Raw genomic sequence first — 13,495 nt, forward strand, 5'->3', positions numbered from 1 at the left:
CAGCAATGACGTTGCCTGTGTGCTGGCATCCATAGATGGGAAACGCAGGCTACGTCTGGCCGGCTCTATGCTGATTCTGTACTTCTTCCCCATTTGGAATGTTTGCACTCGAAATGCTTTCCTCTGGCATGTTCTCTAATGCCTTTAAAGTAATGTTCTGCCATTCACCTTCTGCCTTAGCTTTACTGACCAAACACGGACACAATCTTGTAAAAAAAAATCTTCACTAGCCACTGAGAGTCTACATAGCTCTGTTATCTTTGGCTCCTGGTCTGCTTCTTTTCATATGACATGGTTTTACTGCCCCTCACAAATCAGTGATCCCATGACCTGAAAATATTGGAAGGTTCAAAGCAGATGAGAAGCAGTTTCCATTTTATGGGAGACTAATACTCATGAACATTTTGGGGAAAACAGTAGAAACAACCCTCCCCTTTCTAAATAAATTAGCATTATGAGAAAGTTAATGCCATTAAGAACAAACAAAAATTCTCTTAATTAAAGCATTATACTAATTTGGATTAAATTAATATGTACTCTCTAACTATAAATGAGAATTTATTACTTTCCAAGTAAAAGATGGATTTAATCTTTTAGAAAGTTTTCATTTATAATGGATTCATGTTATATCATTCAACCTTCCTAATCTTTGCAGAGGCCATTATCTTCCTAAACTGGGAACCTTGAGGTTATCTACTACTCTCAGGTTTATCAAAGTCATATGGGATCTTCATATACTAATTTCCTCCTTTTATCTGTTCCTTTAATTTAAGAGATATGACAGAGTAAATAAACTTTTTAAAAGTTAGGAAGTAGAAAAGTTCAGAGTTTATAACAAACATAAATAGAAACAACTTATTCTGCCTTGTTGGCCACTTAAATTTATATTTTCATTTGTTCATAATCTTGCTGATAAATTTCAAAATCTCCTTGGCCACAAATATCATGCAGGGAGTCCCTAATACATCCTTCCCTTCTCTCTACTCATCCTTGAAGACCCAGGCTTTCTCTCTCCTCTAGGGATAAACAGTCCCAACTTTTCCTCTGCTCCTGTAGCTTTTTTGTAGATCCTTGTACTAAAACAGGTAAGAAATTAAGCATTTGTAAATCTGTTCCCTCCACTAGACTATAAGCTCCTGGAGGGGCGGACTTTGTTAATACACCCAGTACGGCAACCAGCATGTACAGACATTCAACAAATATTTGCTAAGTTAAATGGAAATCTAAGACTTCAAGCTCTGGTGCCATCAATAATCCTTGTAATTGATGATAGCAATAATTATCACTTTCTGTAGTAATTAAACATTGTAGACTAGATATGCTAGAATTCTCTATCAGTTGATTACACCTTCTACCAGAGATTTCAGCATGGACAGTCTCCTCACATCATCCCTTTTGTTCTCCTTCAAACTTCACTGAGAGTTTATTTTGCTTCAAACACTTTACCTTCTTAGGTTTAAATCATGTTGATGGGATTCTGTCATTAGGATGTGAGCTCCCAAAGACTGTATATTTCTATTGATCCAGCGCTGTGTAGGCACTAATGTACTCATTTTATGTGTATTTATTATTACAACTCTACTGGAAAGAGTTCAAAGAATGCAACAATTCTGCAAAATCACATGCATTTCTCTTCATTATGGAAAAACACAGAAGAAAGAATAACTAATAGTACTTTGGTCTACCAGAAAAACTAAGACATTCGTATTCCAGTTGTGTTTGATAATGGTAATCTCAAGCTTATATACATAAGTACCTAAATGATCTGAAAAATATAAGATTTATATGCATGTCAATTATTCCAGCAACACATTGACAATCTATTACCCTAAGTGAATCTCAATGTATAGAACTGAAAAATATAAGATTTATATGCATGTCAATTATTCCAGCAACACATTGACAATCTATTGCCCTAAGCGAATCTCAATGTACGGAAGTAAGTCCAGTCTTCTATAATTGCAATTTTTGAGAAAGTTATGTTTAAACATATCTATTTATGTTTAAGCTTATGTTTAAAACCAGAGTATTTCTACAGGTCGAAAATTTGTTCCAGTGAAGAACAGACTTCTTCATATTTGAACCAGATGATTTAATCGAGTGTTTAACAATGATAGGAATAGCTCTGCTGAAAATAGCCTAACTATAAAACACATGATCACAGAAATATTTCTATGATTTGACATAGCAGTAGTCTAGCCAAAGGAGCATAGTGTTACTTCCTGATTTAAGAAAAGTAAGTCAGAGTTTCCGTACTTTTTCATTTTTACCTTAATCTATAAGTACAGACATAAGAGATACCACTTTCCAAAAGACTTTTTCCAAAAACCCTTTATGTTGAAACAGTTAAATTCCATTTTGATTCTACTATGAAATAAGAGCTCTAAGGTTATATATAAGGTAATTCTAAAATGAGTTCTTGGCCAAAATTGTTTTCCTTCTTCAAAACCCATAATTTTTCCTTCTATGGGTTAAGGGGTAAATTTACCTTGATTCTAGAACTTGATAATTTGAAGCTATTTACTAAATGATTTTTGGACAAAAATTAGTAATATAAAACAGAACCTAAAAGAATATACATTATATAGCCATAATGATCACTTACTATAGATAAAGGATAGGGAAACTAAAAGATGTTTTACTTTTTAGGCGTTTAAGAAAATGTTTTGGAACTCAGCTTTTCTCTGCCAAGATATAGATTTCCACCATGCTAAACTGGGCTCTCTTAAACACAAAATATAAAATTCGCTGCATGTCCAAGCCACAGATACAGTGTATGAATCTGAATAGTATTGCTATGTATATGTTTTCTTGGTCAAGCCGAGAACCTTAATAGTCTTTATAGTTCAGGTTAAAACAAGTGACTTTGCTTTAATTTTGCTCTCACGTAACAGCTGGAAATCACCATATATGACTGCTGCATGGGTTGTTTTCCTCACCTCAGCATGTCAGATTGTTAAGTTACATAAGAGATGTATATATTCACATGAAGGCTCTCTCTATGAGTCCCCTAGCAGTTATGATGGAAAAGTAAAAGCTGTGTTAATTGGGTGGTCAGGATGAAGAGGAGGGTTGTTTACCCACACTGTGTATCTGCTTATGTGTGTGTTTTAAGGAACTATATGGTGTCACAACTCAACATACGGAAAAACAGAAATATGAAATCCAGAGATATCACAAGACTCAAGAGTGAAATTCCACTTTACTTGAGATTTTTCAGAGCCTTCTTTAACTGGCAGAACACCAGTTCTTTAGATGAATAGTCTTCTTTAGAGTTTAGATCCCTTACTTTCAGCCTACGTGGAGTACTGGCTGAGAACAAGAAAGTCATTCTGTATTAAAGGTCAGAGTGACAAGTTTCATCACCCATGTCACAGTAGATGTGTAACCCTTCGTTATATATTAACATGTTAGCTCTCTAAGCAATGGTGCATAATAAATAGATCAATTTTTCAGTCAGAATGGCAAAGGAGACTTAGAGACACAAAGTTAAGATTCAGGCACCACATTCTAATTTAAAAATTTTGGTGGCCTTCTTTCTTTCTCATTAAGTGCAGGCTTAAAAGGAGTCCTTGAAAGTTGCTAAGGACTTTCACAAGACTGTATAGGCTACCTATTCTGACTAAATATGAAATGTCAAATTCCTCAGCTCCCATTCCATATTGCTCATGATTTGAATGAGTCTACTTTGAGGATCTTGTCTTGCTGGGCAGACCCTGAAGAGAAATATATTCTATTATTCCTGCAAATACTAAGTTTCTGCCTAGTAGGAATGTCAAGTATTTTTAGCCATATAGTTACTTTAAATATTAGTTTCTTGACCCTGGAGTGCTTTAGGGGTTCAATAAAATTTCTAAAACTATATGCAAAATCTTACATATATATGCAAATAGACATTTTAAGAGGTGAGGAAGTTAAAGCATAGACCCTCTAGAACAATGCCTGGCACACAGTAGTCAAGCAAATATATTTGAAGAAAGGAGAGGGAGGGAGGGGCGAGGAAGGAAAGTAGGAAGAAGGAAGAAATGAAGGAAAAAAGGGAAAAAGAAAAGTCTTCAGATTCTCATAGGGATTTGTGACTCACAGAAGATTAAGAACTACTATTTGTGACTATCAATATGCCAATAAATACCCTAGGGTGGAAAAAAAGCCTCAATTATCTGTGGGCAGAAAATGTGTCTTTCATTTACTTAGTAATAAATTTACACAGAGTTTACTTTTAACCTTCCAAATTGCTTTTGTAATAAAACTGATTACAAGGTTAAGAAAATACGTAACAAGTCTCCAAGTCTTAGAATTCGTTAAGTTGGAAGAGCTTTTATTCCTCCATGTAGCCTGAAGCCTAGGGTGAAGCTTAAAAAGCACAGATCTGTTAGCATGCTCAGCCATGGAGAGGGTGAATCACTCAGTACAGCTGTGGCTACTGGTTTGCCTTCGTTGGAAAGGTGTCATTCTCAGTCTCTACCATGAAGTGGGAAACAAGAAGACATTTTGGAAAGCTGGGCAACTTTGTGGCTCCTGCTTGATCGCTCCAAGCCACATATCTTCAAAGCTCTGTCTTATGCATTCTGATGTTCCAGATGGTAGACAAAATCATCAGATATATATATATACATATATAACAATTCTAGAATATAAGTGATTTAGGAATTATGTTAAGTACACTGTACATGTCTATTTCTTATCTAAATCTGCTTATTTTCTGTATTTATTTGGCACCACAGAATACAAGTAAAATATAAGATATCGTCTCTGCCCATGAGGCACCTGTAATTTATTATCCATGCCACTGCCTTCTCAATAGCCTAATTAGCAGCCCAACTAGTTAACAGTAACATAGTGGCAGATAAAATGTTTTACAAAATGTATTCCAAGTATAGTGAGCAATAGTGATTTCAAATTATGACTCATCATTGTTCTGTAAATTTGACTTCCTTACTGCTATTATTTACTGTGGGTATATACAGGTACACTTTAACTTTGGTACTTTGGAAGAAATTCAAGTTTATACTTCATAAGATGTTCTGTAATAGCCACCAAGAAAATAGCTAGTATTATATTTTAAAACTGTATTCTTTTTATGCATTTCACTCTAGAGAAAGCATTGCAGAATAGATGCTAAGGCTTCTCTTTGCTAGGAAATTGACATTTTAAAAAATTGACTCTCAAGAGAAAAGTGGAAGGTTAATTCCTTCCACTCAGGAAAAATATTAAGTTGTACAGGTTTCCATATTGTCAGCAAAAAGAAACCTTGCTTCTCTGACCATGGGGAGAAAGCAGACGTCGCAAGCCAGAGAAAGGGGGCATAGTCTTCTCACTGATCTGGACTAGAAATGCAGACTCAACTATTTCTATTACCTCACATTACTTGGGGATTTTAGCTGATGTCAAGCTTTCGGTATCATGTTGGTTTAAAGTACTGAAGATGTGTTTTAGAACAAGGACTGGTTTATTTCCAGGATGATGAAGCCAAGATGCAAAGTACTAAGAGTCAGTGTAATATTCTAATCAACACAGCAGAGATCGGGGTTAGCTGAAACAGTGGTTAATAAATGTCAGGATAATAAAGAAAGGTAACAAATTATCCTTAGATATTCATTTCTTTAAATACTTCTTTTACTTTTTTACATTGAAGAATCATTTACATACAAGAAAATGCACAGATCTTAAAGTGTTCTGCTCAATGAGTTGGCAATAAAACAAACTTATGTAACCAACACTGAAAACAAGATATAAAATATTTTTATCACTCTTTTCCAGTCAACAACCACACCCCATTTCCACCACCAGCCCCAGCAGAGACAACCAATTTTTCACTTCTGTCACCCTAGATTAGTTTTGCCTGTTCTTAAACGTCATATAAATGGGATAGTACAGCATATCCTCTTTTGCAGATGGCTTGCTTTGCTCAACATGTTTCTGAAATTAATCCATGTTGTCGAATGTATCAGTTATATATATTATACATAAATATATAATTTTTTTATAGCTGAGTACTGTTCTATTATTATATACTAAAATTTGTTTATATATCAACTATTAATGGGTATCTGGGTTATTCCCAGATATTTTTGCTATTATGAATAAAACTGCTATGAGCATTCGTGTAAAAGTCTTTGTGTAGACCTATGTTTTCATTTCTTTGTTTTTTTTTTTTTTTTTTTTTTTTTTTTTTGGAGTCTCACTCTGTCACCCAGGCTGGAGTCTGCAATGGTGCGATCTGGGCTCACTGCAACTTGCATCTCCTGGGTTCAATTAATTCTCCTGCCTCAGCCTCCCAAGTAGCTAGGATTACAGGTGCCTGCCACCACATCCAGCTATTTATTTTATTTTTATTTTTAGTAGAGATGGGGTTTCGCTATGTTGGCCAGGCTGGTCTCCAGCTCCTGACCTCAGGTGATCTGCCTGCTTCGGCCTCCCAAAGTGCTGGGATTATAGGCATGAGCCACCGTGCCTGGCCTTTTAAAAATATTTTTGAGATGAAGTCTGGCTTTGTTGCCCAGGCTGGAGGGCAATGGTGCCATCTTGGCTTACTACAACCTCTGCCTTCAGGGTTCAAGTGGTTATCCTGCCTCAGCCTCCCCAGTAGCAAAGATTACAGGCATGTGCCACCACGCTCGGCTAATTTTTGTATTTTTAGTAGACAGGGGGTTTCACCATGTTGACCAAGCTGGTCTCGAACTCCTGACCTTAAGGATCTGCCCACCTCACTTCTCAAAGGGCTGGGATTACAGACTGAGCCACCACACCCAGCCCATTTCTCTTAAGTAAATAACTATGAATGGAACTTTTTGGATCATATGCTAATTACACGTTTACGTTTATAAGAAATTGCCAAACACTTCTCCAAAGTGGTTGTAACATATCTCTCTCTCACAAGCAATGTATCAAAGTTTCCATTGCTCCACATCCTCATTAACACTTGTCTTTTTAATTTTAGCCATATCAGGGAGTATGTGATATTCTTATTTGGGCTTTAATCTGCATAGGTTTCCAATGTCCAATAAGCATATGAAGAAACACTCAATACAACCTGTTGTTATGGTAAAATGCAAATTAAAACCACAATGAGATATCACTTCAGAATTCCCAGACAATTAAAAGGGCAAACAATATCAAGTTTTGACAAGGATGTGGAGCAAATGGGAAGTCTTAGACATTATTGTAGAGAGTATAAATAGGCACATAACTGTTCAGCAGTATCTACCAAAGCTAAACAAACCCCTACACTATGTCCCCATCAATTTCATTCCTAGGTATAAACCCAAGACAGATAAGCATGCATATCCACCTAAAAAACATAGACCAGAATGTTCATGGCAACTTCATTCAGAATAGCTCAAATTTGGAAATAACTCATCTATTGACAGGAGAATAAATTAACAGGCTGTAATATAATGATGCAGTGGAATATTACACAGAATAAAAAGCAAGAAACTATTGCTATATGCAATAACTTCGAAGTACCTGATCAATAATGTTAAGAATCTTTTCATATGACTATTGGTATTTATATCTTCTTTTTTAAAGTGTCTCTTCAAATATTTTGCTAATTTTTAAGTCGGCTTGCCTTTCTGTTATTAACTTCTCAGTGTTATTTATATATTCTCAACATAGTACTGTGTCAGATATATGTACATGTTCTCAATATTTTTTCCTAGTCTGTGGTTTCTCTTTCCATTTTCCTAAAGGTATCCTAAGAACAGAAGTTTTTAATTTGATGGAATTTTTACTTTTGATGAGGTACAATTTATCATTTTTTGTTTTATAGTAAATGCTTATAAGCATCATTTTAAATCTAGTGTTTGGTAATACTACCTTTAACTATTTTTAATAAAAAGTTATTTATTTCATTGCTTTTATAAAAGTGAAGAAAATTCTTATTTCATTTGCAGATAAAACATCTATAGCATAAGCCTTTCTGTTTAAACCACACGGCCATGGTTTAAAAGGGCCAGGAGGAAATAGCAATGTGACCTGTTTTCATGGATCATAATTAAGATATTAAGTTAAAATAGTGAATAAACTTCTTAAATATCAAATCACAAATCTTAATAAGCATAAAAGAAGTTGAGGGAGACATCTATAAAAGTGCTTTTAAGAATTTAAATAAAGTTCTATAAAGGAACTTTATATTATACATACATATATATATATATATATATATGCATTATACATCATCTTGTTCACGTAGATAAAATTAACATTTTCCCACATTACATATCTCTTCCTTGAACTATTAAATTTCCCATGATGAGGATGTATGGTATTCTTACAACTCAAAATTACTTCTAGGAACTTTAAGGTAAATGTTACTACTATCTATAACCTTGAGAACCAGAGTAGTTCCTAGGTAAGCTGCTAAAATTACTTACTGCTTTGCGTTTCTACACAGGAACCACAGAGGTTCCTTAATACCTGTTGGCTAATGCTCCAAAATAAAAACTAAAGAAATAGTTGTGAACTTTTAAATTAAGCTTTATTGGTAGCTTTGAATAAAGAAATCCAATAAAAACAATTCAGTACTCATTGCAGATATTTAATTGTGCACATTTAATGCAAGGAATTAAGTGTTATAGGGGACTGGAAAGCACATTTGCCCTGAAGGTGCTTGCACTCTAATAAAGAAACGAGGACATAATATTCTACGTAAGGTAAAATATAAGCACAATAGTAATTGCCTTTATTTCTAGCTCAGATTTAGCATGTTATTTTGAAGATATATGTGTACTTGTCTGTCTTTTGTGCTAGGATGGTAAACTATAAGGAGGAAGGGATGTATCTTACTCGTTACTTCCAAAACTCAACACAGAATCGGTATCAACGGACAGGTGCTCAATAGCAAATGAGCAAGCAAGCGCAATGTAAGTACAACATAAAAGACATATATGCTGCAGTGAGATATCGCAGCTATACACGGGAATCACAAAAACATCCAGGGAGGTAAAGTTCCATCTGGGTTTTGAATTATGAGTAGAATTTATCTGGTAGAGATTGGTCACAATGAGGGAGAGAATTCAAGGAGAAAAACAGAAATATTTAAAAGCATGAAGGTAAGAGTGTTCTGGGAAAGTGTATATGTAGTTGTGTTTACTTGGAGCATTAGGCAAGTGTGCAACAGGAGTAGCAGACTTGGCCTGAAAGGGAAACTGCGATCTCACTACAGTAAGCTTTAAAGGTTAGGTGAAAATTTTTACTTGGTAGGCATTTAAGATTTTGAGAAGGAAAGCAACTTGATTAGGCTTATGCTTTAGGAAGATAAATATAGCTGTGGTTTTGGATGGAGGGGATAAACCAGATGTGAATTATAAGGCAAATGACATATCCTTTTTATGAATTGCTGGATTCAATTTGCATTTTTTCCTTTTTTATTGTGTTAAAATATTAAAAACATTAAATTTACAAGTTTAACCATTTTTAAGTATGCAGTTCAGTGGCATTAAGCATATCCATAATATTGTGCAGCCATCACCACTATCCATCTCCAGAACTTTTTCATCATCCCAAACTAAAACCCAGTATCCATTAAAAGATAACTGCCCACTGTCCATTCCCTGAAGCCCTAGAAAACCACTATTTTACTTGCTGTCTGGATGAATTTGACTACTCTAGGTACCTCACAGAAGTGGGATCGTACAATATTTGTCCTTTTGTGTCTGGTTTATTTAACTTAGCATAATGCCTTCAAGTTTCATTCATGTTGTAGTACACATCATAATTTTATTCTCTTTTAAGGTTAAACAGTATTCCATTGTGTGTGTATATAACATTTGGTTTACCCATTCATTCATTGGTAGATGTTTGGGTTTTTTCCACCATTTGGCTATTGTGAACAATGCTACTATAAACATTATTTTGTTCGTATTTTGCTGAGGATTTTCGTATCTATATTCACAAAAGACACTAATCTGTAATTTTCTTTTCTTGTAATGTCTTTGCCTTGTGTTGGTATCAAGATAATGCTGCCCTCATAAAATGAGTTGGAAAACCCTCTTCTACCTTCTGAGAGATGGTGTAGAATTGGTATTAGTACTCCCTTGAATATTTGGTAGAATTCACCAGTTAAACTATCTGAACTTGGGAGTTTCATTGGATTTTTAATGGCAAATTCAATTTCCTTAATAAATATGGGACTATTCAGGTTACCTATTTTTTCTTGAGTGAATTTTGATGATTTGTGTTTCTCAATGAATTAGTCCATTTCATCTATGTTGCCAAATTATAGTATTTCCTTATTATCCTTTTAATGTCTGTAGCTAGCCCCTCTTTCATTTCTGATATTGCTAATTTATGTCTTCTCTTTTCTTTTTTTTCCCCTTCATCACTCCGGACAAGTATTTATCAGTTTTTTGATTCTTTTCAAAAATAATCAGGTTTTGGTTTCACTAATTTTCTCTAAATAGTTTTTTTGTTTTTTATCTCATTGATTTCTCTTTTTGTTTCCTTCCATTTGCTTTGGCTTTAATATACTCTTCTATTTTCTTTAAGTGAAAGTTTGAATTACTGACTTAAGAACTTTCTTCTTTTCCAATACAAGTATCTGATGCTATAAATTTCCCTCTAAGTTCAACTTTGGTTGCATCTGAAATATTGTATTTTCATTGTAATTCAGTTCAAATGTTCTCTAATTTTCTTTCTTCTTTGACATGAGTTTTTCAGAAGGGTGCTATTTAACTTCCAAACATTTGGCAATATTTCAGATATCTTTCTGTTCTTGATGTCTAATTCAATTCCTTTGTGATCCAATAATATACTTTGTTTGATTTCAATTCTTTAAAAAGTTTTAAGGTTTGCTTTATGACCACGATAAGCTTTATCTTGGGGAATGTTTCATGAGCACTTGAGAAGAATGTGCATTCTGCTGTCGTTCTATAGAATGTAATATAAGTGACATATAGAATGTAATATAAATGACAACTGTGTTGAGTTAGCTGATAGTGTTGTTCAGGTCTTCCATATACTTGCTTGCTGTTTTCTGTCCTCTTGCTCTATTGATTATAGGAAGTGGAGCACTGAAGTCTCCAAGTGTGATTGCAGAAAAAAAAAAAAAAAAAAAAAAAAACTCCTTTCAGTTCTATCACTTTTTGCTTCACACACTTTGAAGCTCTATAGTTAGGTGCATACACATTAATAATTATTATGCCTTTTGTATAAATTTATCTACTTTGTCTGTTATTAATCTAGACACCCCAGTTTTCTTTTCATTAGTATTTGCATGGTATATCTTTCTTCATCATTTTACCTTTAACCTAACTATATCATTACATTTAAAATGGATTTTGTGTAGAAAGCATATGCTTTTTTAATGCAATCTGGCAATCTCTGTCTTTTAATCAGTATGTTAGGCCATTTACATGTAACATAACTACTGATATGGCTGAACTTAGGTAGGTCTACCACTTTATTTTTCGTAATTTTTGTATTTTTAGTAGAGACAGGGTTTCACCAATCAACTCAGGTTTATATAAGAAGTTCTGTCTTGCCTTCTTTGGATGATGCTTCCCATGTCAGCTCCATTTTCAAAGGTGTTTATGTCTACCCTATACACATACCAGTTAGTCTGAAATTTGGAATAATGGTTTATATTATAAGTTAATTCTAACATCTGTTGTTATTTCCTTGGTTCTGTTACATGTATGTAGCTCACAGGTGAGCCCAGGATTTGCATCAGTTCCTAGAAAGAATTATGAGATCTCCTTACCAAGCTCCCTCCTCTAGAATCACTCCCACTCATCAGTTCTCAGGGGCCTTTTTCCCAGTCTTCCGACTACAAAGTCAGAGTTTATCTCAGGGTTTTAGACTCTCACACTGTCAGGCAGTCTGCACAGCAAGAGAAAATAAAAATATATGATAGGATTTTCCTCACATTCTTCAGACTACAGGGGCCACCGTTCCCAGTTCCTCTGGCAGAGAAAGCCTCTTTCCTGGGATTTTAGGTGCCCATGCCACCACCATGACCACCACAGCAGCAGTTCAGCTTTCCCTGCAACTGGCTTCAGGGTAGGGATAGAAGAGAAAAAGAGAGGGAGGGAAAGGAAACGGGGAAGTTTTTAGAAAGAGGAGTTTCTCTCAGGTTTTGTTATTTTTTTTTCCCAGAGTTCTGTGACTTGGTGCATGTCAAAGCCAGTCGATAAAAGAGGAAAGAATAAATCCAGGAGCTCACCACCACACCAGTTTTTCTTCAAGTTCTGATTGCCCTCTTCAGTGTGTCTGTTATCATTTACTTTCAGAGCCCCTAGTTAGTTGCTTTTATAATCTGATCAGAACTTTTAGTTGTAACCAGTGGGAGAGATATATTGTAGTGAACTTAGTCTATTTTTGATGATGCCAGAAGTTCAATCCCTTTTTGCTACAAGGGGTTATGAAACATCCCAAGTAACACATAATGAAAATCTGAACTGGAATAGAAGTGGGAATGAAAAGGAGAGAAGCTACAGAACCACTAAGACTTAGTAACATGGTTATGAAGACTTAAAAAGGTTAAATATTACCATACATACTTAAAAAAAAAAACTTATAGAAAATCCTAACTTTACAAATGATTTGTCAATACAAATGGGCATTAGTATTCTGCCCTGCTGCTAAGGAAATTATATTCTTGGCATCTATACAGGTTTATTCTTGAATGGATTTTCCTACAGAAATAATCCTACAAATGCTAGTGCTCACCATCATAGCAGTTTTTCCATTTGGTTCTTTTTTATACCTATTTTTATGCCTCAGGTCTTGAAGTTATGGTTTCTTGGTTCAAATGGTGTTTCCATCTCAAAACAGTCATGGACCACAGTGTATTACTTAATCCCTTTAAACTTAGTATTCTCATTTATAAAACAGGAATAATAGTATTTCCAAGAAAAAGTTATGGGATAACCCATATAAAGCCTGAGCACAGTGCTTGGCAGACAGTAAGTGCCCAGTAAATGTTTTACTGAATAAACGAAATTTTTGCCCTAACTTTAACAGCTATCTTATTTACTTTTAAAGTTCAAACACGTCAAACTCCATCATAACAATGTTTAAACGCTTTAAACAATGTAGAAACCCTTTTCTGTAGTAATCTATTTTGTGTTTGAATGAAGTTACTTTACCTAACAAGCATCTTTTTTTGGCTGAATAGTTTGGGAATTTCATTTCTTTACTTTATTCATCTAATTCAAGAAAGGGATTTTTTTTCTCTCCTAATGAATCTAAAAAACTGTAAAAAAAAAAAACCTTACCACAAACCTCTATCAATTCTACCTTTGTCTACCTGAAATGCCCAAATATGGCTTACGAATTACACAAACAAATGTGAAATGCCAAGACCATATAGATTCTTGACTATATAGAATATCTTGAGGAAACAGAGTCTTCTTAAAAAAACAATCCTGAGTGAAGCTGAGTTCCTTGCCCAAAGAATGACCAACCAATCTATATGCCACCAAAGAACATACAAACCATACATAATTATTATATAACATATCTGAATTGTATGAAAACATTTCAGAGGTATTGG

The 13,495-nt window shown here is 34.5% G+C and overlaps 2 protein-coding genes across 26 annotated transcripts in view; one reads left to right on the forward strand and one right to left on the reverse strand.

Moving 5' to 3' along the window:
• The window catches only part of DCP1B (decapping mRNA 1B), a 52,671-nt gene that overhangs the window by 25,922 nt on the left and 13,254 nt on the right, over window positions 1-13,495 (reverse strand). The window contains exon 5 of one of the 5 annotated variants that reach the window (XM_037744602.1): window positions 6,909-6,911. The exons of the other annotated variants lie outside the window; for them this stretch is intronic. Coding sequence (XP_037600530.1) covers window positions 6,909-6,911 — 3 coding nt within the window. The remainder of the gene's footprint in view (window positions 1-6,908; window positions 6,912-13,495) is intronic. 5 annotated transcript variants of the gene reach the window in all.
• CACNA1C (calcium voltage-gated channel subunit alpha1 C) overlaps window positions 1-13,495 on the forward strand; it is a 705,432-nt gene that overhangs the window by 3,115 nt on the left and 688,822 nt on the right. The window lies entirely within an intron of this gene.

This window comes from Cebus imitator, unplaced genomic scaffold (assembly GCF_001604975.1).
Source record: "Cebus imitator isolate Cc_AM_T3 unplaced genomic scaffold, Cebus_imitator-1.0 Scaffold179, whole genome shotgun sequence".
NCBI classification, from domain to species: domain Eukaryota; kingdom Metazoa; phylum Chordata; class Mammalia; order Primates; family Cebidae; genus Cebus; species Cebus imitator.